This window comes from Phaseolus vulgaris, chromosome 2, assembly GCF_051622355.1.
Source record: "Phaseolus vulgaris cultivar YP4 chromosome 2, ASM5162235v1, whole genome shotgun sequence".
Classification (NCBI taxonomy): Eukaryota; Viridiplantae; Streptophyta; class Magnoliopsida; order Fabales; family Fabaceae; genus Phaseolus; species Phaseolus vulgaris.
This window is the reverse complement of record NC_143499.1, coordinates 13,104,069-13,122,531: the sequence shown is the minus strand read 5'-3', so window position 1 is coordinate 13,122,531 and position 18,463 is coordinate 13,104,069. Positions and strand designations below refer to the sequence as shown.

The 18,463-nt window shown below is 38.1% G+C and overlaps 2 protein-coding genes across 3 annotated transcripts; one reads left to right on the top strand and one right to left on the bottom strand.

Annotated features, from left to right (window-relative positions):
* The first annotated feature begins 9,545 nt into the window (after nt 1–9,545).
* LOC137810710 (Protein kinase superfamily protein) lies at nt 9,546–11,961 on the top strand. Its single transcript, XM_068612117.1, has one exon. It carries the CDS (start codon nt 9,795–9,797, stop codon nt 11,655–11,657), a length of 1,863 nt encoding a protein of 620 aa, XP_068468218.1. The 5' UTR covers nt 9,546–9,794; the 3' UTR covers nt 11,658–11,961.
* A 413-nt stretch (nt 11,962–12,374) lies between these two features.
* Nucleotides 12,375–18,125, bottom strand: LOC137810711 (Tetratricopeptide repeat (TPR)-like superfamily protein). 2 transcript variants are annotated; one of them, XM_068612119.1, is made up of 14 exons: nt 17,597–18,125; nt 17,314–17,466; nt 17,117–17,215; nt 16,074–16,175; nt 15,240–15,383; nt 14,777–14,871; nt 14,572–14,701; nt 14,382–14,486; nt 13,771–13,877; nt 13,633–13,684; nt 13,101–13,190; nt 12,926–13,010; nt 12,784–12,848; nt 12,375–12,691 (listed from the first exon to the last, which is right to left on the bottom strand). In XM_068612119.1, exons 1-14 carry the CDS (start codon nt 17,687–17,689, stop codon nt 12,605–12,607), a joined length of 1,407 nt encoding a protein of 468 aa, XP_068468220.1. In that variant the 5' UTR covers nt 17,690–18,125; the 3' UTR covers nt 12,375–12,604. The 2 variants fall into 2 exon arrangements, with proteins under 2 accessions (XP_068468220.1, XP_090154420.1); XM_090298294.1 differs by lacking the exons at nt 16,074–16,175; nt 17,117–17,215; nt 17,314–17,466; nt 17,597–18,125 and having other exon boundaries at nt 15,230–15,364.
* Between the last annotated feature and the right edge of the window lie 338 nt (nt 18,126–18,463).

The following is an 18,463-nucleotide window of genomic DNA, read 5'->3' as shown; positions in this document are numbered from 1 at the left end:
CTTGACATGTCAGCTAGACTGACATCTCAAGTAACAACAATCATTTATCATCACATGAAAATGTATTATTAAAAAAAGAAAGAAAATACAAAAATATTGGAGGATTAGACCAAAACTCATATGTTAACAAAAACGAAACATAGGTAGACTATACATATTCATAAAGAATTCTAAAAACAGACTGGACAGAAGTCTATTATACCAGTGAAATGATTCTCTATGAATAAATCCTAAAGTAGCCAACTTATCAGCACACGCATTCCCTTCACGAAAAATATGATAAACCCTGAACCTGATTTTCCCACAGTAATTAAGACAAGTATTTCATCGATTACGAAACATCCACAGAACATTAGTCATAATAGTAAATGCAGTACATACCAAGGCAGAATCACATTCAAGCCAGACTTTAGTAAGGCTCATCTTTTGAGCTTCCTCCATAGCATGTATAACTTCATAAAACTCAACAACCATAGCAGTTTAAACTTCAAGAAACGCAAAGAAAGCACCAATAAATTCTTCCATACTCCCGCGGAAAATTCCTCCACAAGTAGCAAGACTCGGATACCCCTAGCAGCCCCATCAGTATTAATTTTAACCCACCCTAGTGAAGGAAACTCTCATCTAACAGGAAGAGAACAAAGAATTTTACCACTATGAGTATTAATACCAAAAAACTTAATCATGTTCATATCCAACATATCATTCTTCATTGAAACTTTAGACGAATTTCCCACTAGACAAGTTAAATCTTTAATTATCGAAATAGCTTTAGAAACCTTAATATTATCCTGAAATCGAACATAATTCCTCATATGCCATATCATCTAAATAGAAAAAGTTATCACAACAAGCTTAATCAATTTAACCAAATGACTACCATCACTCTTAATTAAAGAAAGAAAGTCATCCTTATTAGATAAATGAGAAGTAAGAAAAAACTGTCGAATCCAACTCCAAATATGCAAAGCATTAAAACATTCAAAAATAAATGTTGAATAGATTTCTCATGTTTTTCACAAAGCGTACACATAGAACATATATGAAACCTTTATTCTGAATATGTTGATCCATAGGAAGCCGCCCATGAAAAACTTTCCAGAGTACTAGAGTTTTGGAAGGCGAAATAGATGAAGACCAAATGAATTTACCCCAACCACAGGGAACTCCTGGTTCCAAGAAAAAAGTCATAGTTGATTTAAGAGTAAAACGACCAGACTTATCTAGAATCCAATTAGGAATATCTTGTTCCTCCTTAACCATGATATGATTAAAGATAAGGGAATATTCAAATCACAACCTGTCCAAAACTGAGAGATTGTATTCGAAATGCTAGCACCATCAAATAACCCTGCAATATTTGCTAAAAAAGTAGTAGAACACCATTTATCATTATAGAAATTAATAAAAGAACATGTACCAACAGTCCAAGAAGTATAATCAAGTATAGTAAAATAAAACTGCTTAATCCAGGCCAAAGAGAGGATAATCTATAAACCATTCTAAACTCGTATTTTGATTTAAGAACCCTGACTTTCAAGAGCAAAGACCAAGGTTTGTTGCTATACACAAAGTTCCAAGCAAGTTTAAGAAGATATGTATTATTTTCATGACGAAGATTAATAATCTTCAAACCTCCATTCTCAAGAGGAGAACAAATCGTATCCCAATTCACTGTGCTTGTGCCTTTTTTCAGAATATCACCAGTCCAATATAAAAGTTCGACACCACTTCTCAACTTGGTTAAGAAGTGAAATAAACCATTTATACATATTAAAGCTATAAGCTAGAAATCCAGTAATCACCACCAACTGAATTCAACACATCATGCTAAGAGATTTACCTTTCTAAGATGCTAGCTTCAATTTGACTTTATCAGTCAAAGGTTGAAGAAATCGACACTTTGGAGCACCAATAAAGATAGACACTCCTAAATAATTGAAAGGCAAACAACCATGACTACAAGAAAGAATACGTTGAATTTTGGTAACAAATCTTGCATAATTATCCATGGTGAAAAAACTACTTTTGGAGTTATTAACATATTAACCAGAAAAACCACCATATGTTTTAAGAAAAATACTCAAACTTCTAAGAGACTAAATACCCCCTACAGAAAACAAATATGTTATCAGCATATAAAATATGAGAGGGAGTGAGATAACCTTGCGGACTAGCCATATGTAAAATTTTCTTATCATTCACAAGCTTAAAGATACCTCTACTAAGAACTTTCTCTACAAGACAGAAAAGTAAAGGAGACAAAGGATCACCTTGTCTGACACCTCTATTACAAGGAAAAAAAACCCCACCAAACTGCCATTTATTCTGTTCGAAAGCATAGCTGAACGGAGAATTGTACTAATCCAACCGACAAACGAGGGGTGAAAACCAAAGCGTGTCAAAACTAATAAAACTTCCAACTCAGAGTGTCAAAGGATTTATGAATATCAACTTTGTAAGCCACATTACCTCCTCTAACCTTTTTAGAAAGCATGTTAATAGCTCCAGAAGCAATACACATGCAATCCTGAATCTTTATACCCTGCACAAACCCATATTGATTAGGAGAAATGATTACAGCAGCCACAAGTGCAAGCCTATCCGCCAGTATCTTGAAAATAATCTTCAATTTGAAATTAGCAACAACAATTGGTCTGTAATCTTTAATGGTCAACATCATGAATCTTAGGAATAAGAGATACCACATTATTGTTCATTTTAGGGAGAACCCAATTTTGTTTAAAAAAATTGTTGAACAACATTGCAAACACCTGTCCCAATAATGTCCCAACAAGAATGATAGAAAACACCACCAAAACCATCAGGACCAGGAGCACTATTACCATGAAGATTAAAAACAACAGTCTTGATTTTCAAAAAATCAGGACATTTAATCAACATCATAGGAAAATAGCTCAGGAATATAACAACTAATAAAATCCTCCATATTTCTTGTGTCTGGAACATTAGAAATAAACTCAACATAATTTTTTTATAATAGTCCAAAATATGATCCTTAATGAGTTTAGGATCCTCAATAACCTTATTATTAATCCGTAGACGATGAATCTCACTATAATTATTTCTCCTTTTGACCATAGCATGGAAAAAACTAGTATTTCGATCTCCATCTTTGAACCATAACATCTTAGCCCTTTCTTTCCAAAAGAAATATTGACAATGAAGAGCATGATCAAGCTCTTCCTTAGCAATCTTTTCTAGACAGAGAAGCCCATCAATATCAGACAAACTAGCAGTCTCTCATTTTTGTTAAATACTAAGGAGGAGACCCTGCTTAAGAAGAAGTGCATTGTGAACATTACCAAAATGATTTTTATTCCAGTCTCGGAGCTCAATTTTCAACCTTTTTAACTTATGTTGCAAAATAAACATAGGACAACCAACAACCTTATTAGTACAAGAATCATGAATAAGCTTCAAATATAAAGTTTCCTGAAGCCACATAGAAAAGAAATGAAAATTGCTAACCTTCCTCAAAGAATTACTAGCAAAACTAGCAAGAATAGGGGAATGATCATAACAATTTTTAACAATAACCTGGTAAGTACAAGAATCTCATTCATCCAGACACACTCCATTACATAAAGCCCTATCTAGTCTTCTATGAATTCTATGCAACCCTCTCCTTCCATTACACAAAGTATAATAAGATCCAGTAAAAGGCATACAAGAAAAACCATTAGTATTAATCCAATCAAGGAATTCATTACAAGAAACCTGATTAGGAGCCACTCCTCCTTTACAGTCATCCGCCGAGAGCATAACATTAAAATCTTCCAGAATACACCAAAGTCCTGTGAAGGAACTAAGATCCCTCTACAAAAACTGTCTAGCCATGTATGTGTTAGCACCATAAACACCTGCAAAGCTAAAACATTTATCATGTAGAGGACAAGTTACAAAAATAAATTGATCATTGACCAAGAAATTTTGGACAAGATTAGGAACCGACAAACACCAAAGCTTAGCAACTTTATTAACAATAAGAGACGTAGCCACCAAATGCATATTAACATATTTGAAAAGGACGTTGAAAGCATCAGTGTACGATATCATAGGTTCAGCAAGAAAAACCAAGAGGGGTTTATGTAGTTTAAGTAAACTAATAAACATTTCCAAAGTTTTGTGGTTTCCCAGTCCTCTAACATTCCAGAAAAATGAAGAGACCTTCATTGCGACGTTGTAGAGAGAACTACCTTAGCAGTTTTTTTGGATTTACCAGTCCTCTTAGGTGGTCTCCATAGTTTTCTTTTAGTGCAAACTATTTCCTCCCAATATCACTAGCATACTCCTCTATCTCATTAGGATTAACCCAAAATTTTGAAACAACATATGTAGTTTCCAAACCATCAAGAGAGGAAAAGTGATTTTGCAGGACCAACGATAATGCTTTAACATCCCCAAGAGATTTAGCCTTCCGAGAAGAGGTATAAGGCAACGGAGACGGTACATTCACAATAATAGAGACCTTCACATATGACCATCAATTGGAATATTAATTGGTGCTTTAGAATCTATTGGTGATTTAGCCCTCCAAGGAGAGGTAGGACGCAACAGAGATGGTACAACCACAAAAGTAGAGACCTCCACATGATGATCATCAATAGGAGTCGTAACTGAGTCTAAGCCTTTGCCTTGCATAATAGCAGGCGAATTCCTTAGCATCCCCGGTTATGGGAAATTCGAAGTCGGAGTGGGCAACCCCTGCCTTGACGGGGACCTATCATGATCTGATGCATCCTCAAAAGGAGGCATATCTGCAAAATCATCCTCCACTCCACCTGTTTTCTCATAAGCAAGGTGACCCAAGAATGACCCTACATTAGTCCCGCCAGGAGCATCAATGTTCAATTTATCAGTGAAGCCTTCCACGAGCTTCGGTTGCGGATCTTTCTTCTGATACTCTTTACGTTGTTTAGGAATCGCGGTCCTCCCCTATTCCCGTTCATCAGAAGTTGCCTTCTGAGAAGGTTTATGTTGAGGCCCAGGAACACGACCCTGATCATGAATCACCCGACACTTAGCAAGCTCATGCCCAATCATCTTACAGTGAAAGAAAAATGGAGGGAGCCATTCATATTCCACACCAGCTACAAAAGCAAAGTCTGGACGTTCAACCAAGAGGTAATCGGGAAGAGGGGACAACAAATCAATATCCATCAACACTCTAGCAAACATACCCCTATTCTTTCTCATAGCATGGTCATCCAAAGACAAAGTAGTATCACGACCTCTGATGATGGAAAATATCGCCCTTGGTCTCCAATACTCCAAAGGCAAATTGTAGATTCTAACCCAAACCTGAGTTTTGGTACTCTTCATGGTAGTTGGAATAAAGTCTTTTATCCAGACAAACAATCTCAAGAAACCATGGGATAACTTCAAGGAACCCATCATGAGGGCCCATCACATGTCTTCTAAAGAAGCGAACTCAAACTCATAGAAACCCTTCGCAAAAGGAATTGTTTTCTACGATCCAAGAGCCTTCCACACCGGCTGCAACTTTTTAGTTAAATTAAGGTTTGTGAGAGGTTTATCCCCCTTAGATAAAATAATTCGCCCATGAAGATGGATCTTGCAATCCTCAAGAGCAGCCAAAAATCTACCTCATCAATCTGGACAACAATTATGTCTCCTTTAATACAAGGAGCAGGCAGCTAGAATAAAGGAATGTCACATTTATTTCTCAAAGCCTGAGCAAATGTCTTCCTTTGGCCTAGAATAGCAAATGATTTCTTACTATGAGACATTTCTCGATCCATTAAACAAGCCCATGGGATGAGGAAACCCGTAGAGCCCTCCGTTATACTCAAAGGCTAACAAGCTACCGACCAGCCGACGTCAGCCGCTACCGTCCCACTAGCCACACCACCTAAAAATCTTGACTTTACCACGAATGTTGATAAAAATAAGGACTTTTCCACAAATTTTGATAAAAATCTTGACTTTACCACAAATTTTGATAAATATCTTGACTTTACCACAAAAGCCTTCGGAGAAGAGAGAACAAAGTAAAAATCTTATCTCCAAAGAGATTCCAATATTCTTTAAATAATAATAATAGTTATAATTATAATTATTATTATTATTGCTATTAATGGAAAACATTGTACCTCCTATTTTTTATTTGTATTATATATATATATATATATATTTCTATTTATTAAAATAAATTATAAATTTCTATTATTATAAACTTGTGTATGTTCATATTTTTTAAATATAATAATAAATTTTATTTTTATCATAAAATTTATATTGATCGAACATCAACATAATAATTATATATAAATTAAAATATTATAATATAAATTTATATTTTATTTTAATAAATATAATAATGATAAAAATAGAAAATATTAATTTATGTTTATTTTAATAAATATACATTGTAATAAAGTTTTAAATTATAATTTGTTTTAATAAATATAAATATGGTAATGAAAAAAATAAGACACTTAAGTAGTAGGCATGTCTTGAAAGGCCACCAATCGACCTTCACAGACGTCCTTGTTGGCGTCGAAGTCACCATTGTAGGGTGGTCCGTTGTACAACACGTACTTCTGTCAGGCGACCTAGTTGAAGCTTTCATTGCACAAACCCAAAACATTGTCTTGGAATTTCTCAAGTTTTGCTTCAATCGATGACTTCTCGGTCTCCAAGGCCGCATACTTGGTCTTCAATTCCTCCAGCTCAACCTCCAGCCGATTCTCCACCTCAGCGACTTGGTTCTTCTCCCTCTCTTTGAGCTGAACACATCTCATGTTGCTCAGTTCCAGCTCAACATCAACTTTGGCCATCTTAGATTCAAAATACGATATTGCTTCAAGTGCCAACTTCAACGATTTGAGGCCACGACCAACTCATGTTCAAGGCGGGAGATCTCTTCAACAGTTTGTTGATTTGTTTGATCAGAAATAAGCCTCGTCATCACCAGAGATCGGGCTTGCATTTCGATCACCGTCGAGAAGAGGTACTGCCGAGAGGTCGAATTCAGTGTCTCCTCTTCAATCGACAACAAGCTAACTCACACTCCTTTGGAAAGTTGGAGGTTCCCACCAAGGATTGGAAGGGAACCTTCGACAGCACCAGCTGGAGAGAGTGAGCTCAATCGGATGGGAGAGGGTTGAGGTAGACGTCTTGGGGTGCCATGACGCGACTAAGTGGTGGTGGCTGACGACTTATATATGGACAAGAGTTTTCAGGTAGGGAGTCTTCTTGGTAGCTTATAAAAAATAGCGTAAACCTCTAAGTCCTCGACGCTTGAGGAAGAACGAGGCCATTGTTTGAACTGAGTGGGGGTCTTGGTCTAATAAAAAGGAAATTTGTACTAACCATTTTGATTAACGAAATACTCCACATCCTTCGACTCCACAAAAATCTTAAAGAACTTACCTTTGAATTTTGTGTATGAGGTGGTGTATGGGGCAAAAAGAACGTTTCTTGACCAACTGATAAGTGATAGCCAACTTACAGGGTTGGTCAGGTGAGAGGTATAGTAATGAAGGAACGTCTCGGAGGAGGGACGTAGACAACATGTCACAAACAAGCCGAAAGGCTTGAAAGGAAGCCCATGATTTGGGATGAAGCTGAGAGGGAGCAGCGTTGAGCACCCGAAGGACACCCATGGTAAACTCATCGAAGGGAAAGCAACGTGAAGTTTGGAGAAAAAGCAAGAATAGACAAACAAAAAAGGAGGTTCGAAAGTAGCCCGACCGATGCAAACATTATCGCTCGGATGACACGAATCTATAGCAAGGATGCCATCAACAACATTAGGTTTCAAAAGGCACACTTTGTCCACAAAAGAGGCAACTGAGGAAGAGTTCCAAAATTGGGAAAAATACCCAGTAACCTTAGGATCAACCTAATCGAACCCCATACGATGGGATGACTCCCTAACAAGGGGTTGATCGGTCGACAACCATGGCCTGATCGTTTGCCTTAACTGAGTTTATGTCTGACAATACAACCTCCCTAAGTTGGGAGGAACCTATGGTTTCACCCCACGAGTGATCAACTCTTGTAGAGCCGACAATGGGGGCAAGACTTGGATGACCCTGACTGACAGGGTCTTGGTTGAGGATGACTCGGACGAAGAGGATGATGAAGAAGAAAAGGACGAAGTGGAGTTAGAAGAGCTAGAAGGAGAAGACATGACTAATCTCTCGGAATGAAGGGAAAACACCTTGCCAGGTTGTAGGGTTTGAAAGTTGGAGCAAAGTATGGACAAATGGTGGGGGACCACTATTTATAGGTGTTGGGGGGAGGAACAGTAAAATGTCTCTTTGATCTCAACCATTAGATCGCTTTTGATCTAATGGTCCTCATTGCATCGTACAATTTCGCGTCCAAAAACTAAGTAATTATGAGGCACGTCTTGTCAAGGTTTTGGGCGTTGTCAACGTCACATCCCACCTAAAAAAGCGCAACAGTCACATCTAGACTCTTTAGGTTGAACCTCTCGAGCCTGGGGTAAGTGTATCGGTCGAAATCAGACGAATTTCGTAGACTTCGATACCAAGTTTGTGTCGATCAACATGCTCAAAGATATTAAAGATCAAAAGAAGATTCAAGAGTCTAAACAATAAGTAAGCATTAGGTAATATGTTCTTAATCAGGATCCAAACGTTAATCCGATCCAATAATAATAGACCCATGATAATCATATAAAAAGTTACAAGTTTTGTGAAAAAAGTACATTATTATCACGCCTTAAATGCACCGAGCATCGAATATCGAATAATTACTTAATCGTTGGAGCACCTTTTACAGATGTCCTCCCGACCGATAACCTACAAAGAAAAGAGGAGTTTGACCGAAGTGAAGGATCGGGGGCTGACCAAGATAAGGTGGAATTGCTGAACTGAGTGGGACCGATCGATCAGAGATAATAGGTAATAGTTCTTTCGGTCTCGTCTCATTCGAGAACATAAATAAAAAAGTGAAAAGTCGATTATGAACATAAATAAAAAAAAGTCGATTATGGGGGGAATTTGTTTAACCCAAAACGCAAAACACAATTGGGAGTTTGCTATGAGGGATCTGAATTCCCTCTTCCTACACTAAAGTGGTATTTTCGAGGAAGTAAAGTAGAGAAGGGACCATTTGGGATTTTTTGCTAAAACATATTATTCGGGAAAAAATAAATCAAAGTTATAATGACTTAAATTTGAACTTTTTTTCTAATTTGAAGGTTAGATGTGTGACTATAAAAGGGTACATACCTTGACTATATTTGACTTGAGTAAAAGTATAAGATTAATAATATATTTTTCTATAATTTTATACTTCTACAAGATGGTCTCCTACACTAATTGGTGTATTTTATTTATATAGTAAGTAATAAATATGTTTTACACTGAACAGTGAAAAGGAAAATGAGTAAGAAGACCAGGAGCGGAAGTGGCGCGCAACACTTCCCTCTTTCCACAATTATTTTTGTTTGAATGAATACAATTAATGGAACTTATCCTATTAAATTACCCTTCTTAATATATAAAGGAACATAAATGTTTTATGGTTAATTTTGTAAATAGAATTCAGACATAAAGAAGTGAAGCTTGAAATAAAAAACATAATTACTTAAAAGAAGAGGATGTGAAAAAGAGTGATTAGTTATTGTGTTTTGTCCCAGTGGTGCACGTGACCCTCTCTTTATCTCTCCAAACTCCAACAACATAGAATAGAAGGTAGTAGTAACAGAGCAGTGAGTGGAACCCAGTTTCCCCAAATCCAGATCTCATTTGCTTTCCATTCATGAGTCATCAATGTCTTCTTCCTCTATCTTGTTCATTTTCCTCTTCCTCTCCCTCCTCTTCAAACCCTCCAACACTCAAACATGCTCTTCCAACTCTAACACAAAAACAAACACAAACACAAACTCTCACCACTGTCCTCCCTTTTCCTCCAATCCCCCTTTTCCTTTCTCCTCCACACCAGGCTGTGGCCACCCATCCTTCCACCTAACCTGCTCCACCCCCCATTCTTTCATCTCCATCAACAACCTCTCCTTCTCCATACTCTCCTACAACTCCAACACCTCCTCCATAACCCTCTCCCCTCACCCACACCCTCACCCTCACCCAACCTCTTTTCCCAACTGCCCCTCCTTCCCCTCCATTCCAACCCGCCCCATAAACCTCTCTGCCACCCCCTTTCGCGTCTCAGCGGCCACATGCTCCCGCCTCTCCTTCCTCCGCCCCTGCTCTCCGCCTTCCCTCCCCAACTGCTCCCACTGCCCCTCCCAATGCCACCTCATCAAAACCCCCTCCCACCTCCTCCCTGACTGTAGATCCACCCACCACTCCCCTCAGTACTCAGACCCCCCCTGCCAAACCGACATCCTTGGCTTCCTCCAACAGTTACTCCAAACCGGAATCCAACTCGACTGGGACCAAACCAGTGACCCCTACTTCACCAACTGCACCCTCTGCCGCGCCAACAACGGCCTCTGCGGCTTCAACTCCTCCTCCCAGAACAACCCATTCCTCTGTTTCCGCTTCCGCTCCCAATCCACACTCTCCCCACCATGGATTCACAAATTCAAACCCAACAAAATGGCCCTTTTCAGCACCGTCATCGCCTTCACCTCCCTGCTTCTCCTAATCTCAGTTGCCACCGCCATCCTACGCTCCGCCAGGTCAAAGGCCTCCTCCGCCACGCAGCAAGACCCCACCACTCTCTTCCTCCACCACCACCGCTCCGCCAGCCTCCTACCTCCCGTCTTCACCTACGACGACCTCGCCGCCGCCACCCACAACTTCGATCCCAAGCGGAAAATCGGCGACGGCGGGTTCGGCTCTGTCTACCTCGCGCAGCTCCGCGACGGTCGCCTCGCGGCGGTGAAGTACCTCCACCGCCACCACTCCTCCGCCGCGTTCTCTACCAAGTCCTTCTGCAACGAGATCCTCATCCTCTCCTCGATTCACCACGTGAACCTTGTGAAGCTCCACGGTTACTGCAGCGACCCGAGGGGACTTCTCCTCATCTACGAGTACATCCCCAACGGAACCCTGGCGGAGCATTTGCACCACCGCAAAGGATCGCTGACGTGGCAAGTGAGGCTCGAAATCGCGTTACAAACGGCGTTAGCAATGGAGTATCTTCACTTCTCGGTGGTTCCGCCGGTTGTCCACAGAGATATAACGTCGTCGAATATTTTCGTGGAGAGAGATATGAGGATCAAGGTGGGAGATTTCGGGTTGTCGCGGCTTTTGGTGGTGCAGGATACGACGTCGTCTTCGAACGGGTTTGTTTGGACCGGCCCGCAAGGAACACCGGGATATCTGGACCCAGATTACCACCGGTCGTTCCGGTTGACGGAAAAGAGTGACGTGTACAGTTTCGGAGTTGTGTTGTTGGAGCTTATCTCGGGAATGAAAGCGGTGGACCAGAGTAGAGACAAGCGCGAAATGGCGCTTGCGGATTTGGTTGTTTCCAGGATCCAGATGGGACAGCTCCACCAAGTTCTGGATCCGGCTTTTAAACGCGCCGACAGTGACGGCGTGGCTGCCGTCGCGGAACTGGCGTTCCGATGCGTGGCGGCAGATAAGGACGACCGGCCGGACTCAAGGGAGGTGGTGGAGGAGCTGCGGCGGGTGCGGAGTCGGACGGTGGCGGCAAAGGAGTGAAAAAAAGAGTGTTCTTTATTATGGGGCCGTGTGCTCATGTGGAGTTTGACTGTGAAGTTGCACTTGTGTCGGACGGCAACGTTGACCTGACCCCACCCAAACCATGATGAGTTGTTTTTGGTTCAAGTTAATTTGTTATTATGACGAGGTTAATACTTAGAATTGAACGCACGCACGAGGGTTTTTATTTTTATTCTATTTTGTCTGTGGTTACGTTACGTCAATTCACCTCAATAGTCAACAATACAACTCACTTATTTTGTACTAACTCACATCCTAAATACTATAACTCTCTTGCAAACTACATTTCTTCAACATTTTTACTTCTCTTTTTGGTTTCCAATTATTAAAGATTTGTTGTGGAATAAAGTGAGGGCGTGGATTTTTTTAAAGTGGTTGCTGTTTGGAATGCTTTCACCAAGATTGGTGTGGAAGTTCTACATTGGTCAGGTTGGGTTAAAAAGTCTTCTAAAGAAGCTTTTTGACGACGACGTCAACTTCAAAATCACTACTCACCACCATCTTTCTCTCCCGTCATTAGCGTTTCCAAATTAGACGGTTCATGGCACCCGCCATGGCCCACACCTTTGTTTTTTCCTACAACCTTAATCAATGCCAAATTGCTTATTCGCCACCTCTGCACTCCGATCCAACATAACGTCACACACCAACTTCCAACCCTGTGCTTTCAAATCATTCGCAGACACTTACACACCCTAACAAAATTTACAACATCATTTGTTTTGAGAATAAAAATACAGCATTTGAGTTTCTTAATTTACGTCCAAACATACACGAATTTATGGTGGAAGGAAGCGTATGTTTTTTTATGAATTTTGTTGCACTTTATTTTGTATACCATTTTACCCAATGAAGTATTGGATTTTGAAATGGTGAATATACACATACAAAAGAACCGGTCACGATTTGGTTCTATGATTATTCCCTCAATTAAAGTAACGACTCTCCAAAGAGGTGGCTTTCTCGCTCGCAATTTTTTCTTCTGGCTTGTTAGCTAATTTGTATCCCCTCTCCTGAAAAAAAAAATGTCATTTAAATGCATAAAGGTTAAATTAAAATGCTCTGAAACCATAACTAGAATGCTTAAAGACAAAGCAGCACGTACTAGTAGACGCCACAAATAGGGGACCCCATCTCTCTTCTTGATTTGCTTCTCCAACACTTCGATTGCTGTGATTAATTTCATCATAATATAGTTAGAGATGATTCGTGGGTTTCAACGTCAGAGAAAAAGTTCGAGATTTTACCCTTCAACGCTTTCCCAGTATTCAGCAACATGTTGTACCAAACTTCATTGAATACGTCCACTTGTTCGTCAGATGCCCCAATGATCTTCAAAACAGTGTAATTGATATTTTGTTAAGTTGCAAAATCAAGAAAAGTGAGGCCACGGTACGTAAAAGTGGGTTATCGGGATCCAACCTTATAATCAGTGGCGTCAAAATCTGGATCAAGTAAATCCAGTCCATGTTTCTCGTCTCCTATTCCGTACGCATAAAGTGCTTCTGCAAGCTAAGTTAATACAAGAGAAATGGAGGTAAGGATTTCAATGAAGATAGAAAAGATTTAGTTAATGAGAACATTGTATAACCAACAACTGCAGTACAAAACTATGAAGCTGTATATGTAACCAAAGCAGTTATTTATTGCTTGGAAGTAATATGTTTGAACCACCAAGTATGAACATGATAAACTACTTTTAGGCCACAATCAATATATCTCTATTTTTTTCAACTCTCTGCAAAATGCAAACAGTGGATCAAACATGGGATGTGATGTCAAGAGGTAAATAGTTCAGCACTGCACTCCCGTGTTTGACTTGTACTTTTGTTAAAATGAGTGCAACAAAGCATGGTTATCGCGTTCCCCCGCAGAATAAAGAATTTGAGCTATGAACTAGACAACTATCTAAAGAGATTTTTATATGTTCATGGAAGCAGCTACTGAAGCATACCATCATTCCTCTCTTCATTATTTGTTGCTTCCCTTTAGTCATCCTCAAAAACCTACAGTAAGATAACATAAATCTATCACAATTCATGGAATGCAACATTGTATCTCAATTACTTTACGCAAAATATAACACTTCTACCTGTTTTTTAAGCCCTTTAGAAGATCTTCTGCTTTAGAAATTTCTCCAGACTTTGCCAAAGTCCACACTATCAAGACATCAAAGTGCCACTCTATATACCAGTTTTCCTGAACATTCAACATACATCCATGAAATGCACAAGAAACACAGAATGAATATCCTTGAACTGCACAAATGAGAAATTTTCTCAACAAGATACTTGAGCAAGTGCTAAAAGAACATCATCGCTAAAAAACTTACATTTAAAAACAAAAGGTTCATTTGATCTCATGTTTTATATGTTATGTACATTTCATCTTGCAAATTATAAATTTAGGGGCTTAAAAACAGTTTGACGACGTTACACACACATGCACTCTTGTACTACTTTCCATTCAGTTTTCTCTTGTATTTTCTTTTTCATTTAAAATGTAAACTGGAAGTGTCACCAGATTAATGCCAAATCTGGTGTAAGTTTTAATACATCGAAAGAGAATACAGTTTATTAACCTAACAAAAAGTGAACCAGAATACACAACTCAGATCAATATTTCCAATTGCATACTAAATTGTCATACAATATTACTTTTTTCCTTGATTCCATAGAACATGTGGGCTGTATCTTAACTTACTTGATTAGTTAGGCATTCTGAAAGCAACTTGAGGCGATCACCACAGATATCCAATTCACCACGTACACACAACCGCAAAAGCAGACCAGCAGCATTTAAGTAAACCTGTATTCCGAGAGATTAGAACTTATGACAAATGGAAAAAAAGCGAGAACCTACTGGTAAAGACAAAGCTTATGAAATCACATACCTCTGCCTTCATAGAATCATTTTTGTCTAGCTCCTTCCATATATAATTGTCATATATCTCTAAAACTCTTTGTCTCGGAGCATTACCCTCTAAGTAACAAATGGCCGCATGCCACCAATTGTGTGTCAACCTGAAAGAATGAAATTTCTTTAGCCGATTAATACAAAATTAGGCAAAACTATGATTAAACAAATAAAGTTCTTACATGAAAGATGAAGCAGAACACCATGATGACGAACATTCTTCCATGAACTTAACAGCTTCTCTAAAACAACACTTGTACTGAAGCACATGGCATAACTGCAGAACAAAATTCAATCAATTTACACTAATTTGGGACAAAAATATAATTTATGAAAATTTCTTGTTACAACATATTACTCAATTGACAGTATCATCTGTTCATAACTTGTGACTTCATCATGCCCAAACTAAATCTTGAGATAATTCCCTTATCAATGGTTAATTGCTCGATTTTTCTGTAAACCTCAACTTTCTTTTTGCATACGTAGCAGCAGAACAAGATTAAGCTTGTATTGCCAAGTAAGCAAAGAGAACAAGTGGAGATTTATTCAAAATCTTAATTGTTAAGTAAAAAACTTGAAAGATAGTAATAAGCACATCTACTCTAAGGTAAAGAGTGAATATCAACAATTACATTGACCTACAGCATGCTGTGACCAGATGTCTTGCTTATTGATCTCAAATCCCCTACTGGCAGCTTTCTCAGCATCCTCCATCCGCCCAAGCTCCAGCAAAGGGAACGCAAGCATGCCATATATATAGTTTTGTCCTTCATTTTGAGGTAGAACCTGTAAAACATAAAAGGACACGGTACTCACTTTTCATCAATAATAATAAGAAGCAGCAAACTACTCAAACCGTCCCTTAATTGACAAATAATACAAAGTTACATCCTATTTGGATGGCAAATATTACACATCAGGGTAGGATAAGGATGGACTAATTAAACAAATTATTTGATGTTCCTTATTCTGGTGTTTGATACTATTTTGATATTTGTATCATAAAATTACATTACAATAACAATTAAAAGCTAACAAGACTAATTTTTCCCTTAAAAGATGTCAAATCAATAGAGAATTTTGGGCTAAGAACTAGGTTGATTATATATTCCCATGGCTACCAAGAAACCAAATTTAGGCTGTGAAAGGCTTCTAAATCCCAGCTTAACCTGTCCAGGCAACCCAAAATAAAGGAAGCAAAAATAATGAAAGTAAATTCTGACTAACACTAAACTTTCCAATAATCTAATTTAGTGGGCTTCAGAGATGTACAAACCTTTTATTCCTCCAGTATATAAGTTAAAGAAGCATCCATTATCCATTATATTAACATTTTGCAACTTCTTTAAACAATATGCGTGATTCAAAAATATTATACTAATATAAATCTACCTCTCTATATGCAAATAAAACACTGATTTCCACAAATCAATTGTAGCAAAAATGAAACAGAAATGTTTTCTAGTTAGACGGAACCTGTTGAATAAGAGACAAAGAAAGACCAGGTAGACCCATGTAGAAGCATAAGACTTGTGCTCTCTTTAGGGAAACCAGATCTCTTGGGAACTCTTTTAGAAGCTTCAAAACAAAAACAAGCAACATTAATCAAGAGAGTTTGAATAGCAAATCGGATGAATACAAAAGCATTATGAAGGCAGATACATTTGGCGAACATTTCAGAAGTCTGAAGTGAACTCTCCTCTTCAGATAGAAGTTTCTTAGTAAACAATTAGCAAAAGGTCATCTAACAACCTTGTTTAAAATTCAGTTCCCACACATCTGAATAACTAAAGATCAAAGTGTCCTGTAAAAACATCAATTTTCAAAAGCCAACATTTAATTTGTATTCCCTTAACTTAATGCCTTCTAGGATATACTATTTTGTTCATGGTTCTTTCCTGTTCTCTAGTATACAAATCATGCAATTGATACCAAAGTATTCATCAGCTGTCACCACTATATCTGTAACTTGTAAGGTCACAGGCATATCTACTTCTACGCTTACATCCTTTCCCCATAAAACTCTAGAACAAACTCGAGTGTTAGGGTATCTTGATAAACACATCAGCTGTCTCAGACAGACATTGGCAACCAATGAAGGCGGACTCACACTACCTCCTCAGGTAGAGGTAGGAACATCATCCTGTAGTAATTCTTATCAATAAAATTTTCTACAAAACTTTCCTTTCAGCAATTTATATTTCAATCTGACGTTAACAAAGACCGAATTTTATGTACAAAGGATGAAAATCTCCAAGATGCATTTTAAGATATAAACAAGTAGCAGAGCAATGAACACAGCGAAATCGTATTCTTGAATATTGAGTAAATACTTGTACTTATTTTAGTCCTCCTCGAAAGTGACATCAGTTTAATCATCCAAAAGTATATAAACACACTAAAATTCAATGACAACTTTGGCATCAACTAGGTTTTCCAATTTTGTCATTTTACACCAAGTTGGTCCTCAAACTGATTACACTTGCATATCACTCAAATGGACCCACTGAGTCACTGACCTTGGAATGCATTTCAAGAGCAACATCGTCGTCTCTATCTTCGGATAGCAAATAACTGATGGCATCGAAAACAAGTTTCTCGTACAAGGTGGCATGATCCTGTAACAACAGAATTATAATAACGCATCAAAGGGGTTTTCTTTTTGGTGGAAAGAGTCAAAGAGACAAAAAAGAAGAAGCAGCAAATGAAAAGGTACAAGGCGGGACTCAGCGGCATGCAGACAAGTGAGAGCACGAGAAGAATCAGGCGAGTAAAGGAAATGTGCTGCCAAGATGTTGGCCAAGACACATTGATTGTCATGTGCCAGTGCTTCCAGAATCACAGACCTTTTTCTACCATAGATGAGAACCTTCATTGAAAGGAGACCCCCCCAATTTGAGTTTTGATATCAAAGAATTTCAATAATGACAAAAGTCAAAATAAAAAAAAATAAAAAAAAATCATACAGAGAGAGAGGGGGGTGATGTGAAATGTGTGACCTGATGGCAGTAGGAGTTGATGGCTGAAACGCAGGCCTGCGAAGAAGTAGCGACCTGGTATCCCCACATGTTCAATTTCACACTTTCTTCCATTGTTCACTTCTTTCCCCTCTATCTCTTTCTCTGTCTCTTTCTGATTTCTCAAGTCAAAAACATTGGTTAAGGTTTTCAGGTTTAATTAGGTAAGATATAAAGAAGAGTAGCCTGATAACGGACACAACTAGAGATCTTATCTGACAAATAACAAGAATAAGGTAGTATTAACTAACGTATAATTCCAAGGTTGTCTTATTTATCATTTCAACTCTCTTTTTTTACCATGTTAAAGTTGGGAATTGATAGAAGAAGTGGTTGGTTTGAGATGAATTTGAACCCTTTATATGAAATATAGAGAAATTAGGAAAATTTTCGTAACAGTTTGTAATTTGGGTGAGTTATTATTAAAATGGATAAAAAAAATATTATTTTGAATATCACATCTTCGTATTGAAATCGTGTAAAGCTGAAACAATTTTGTTTTGATGAAGATGAAGCAGTGTGAGACTGAACGACTTTGATTAATCAAAGTCTTGTAGGGTTAAGATGATTTTAATTAATATTTATTTGAAGTAGTGTGAGAGTGGACGATTTTGATTAATCAAAGTGATGTAAGATTAAGACGCTTTGATTAATATTTAATTGAGTCATGAGAGATAAAAATGATTAGTCACCTACAAATTTTTAAAGTAGTTTCGAAAATTTTAAACATTTGTTATGTTGAAAATTAATTGATAATAATAAGTACAAAAATATTTTTAACAAATAAGGTAAATAATAATAATAATATAAATGAGACCTTATCATTGTGGTATTCGATAGTACATTAGG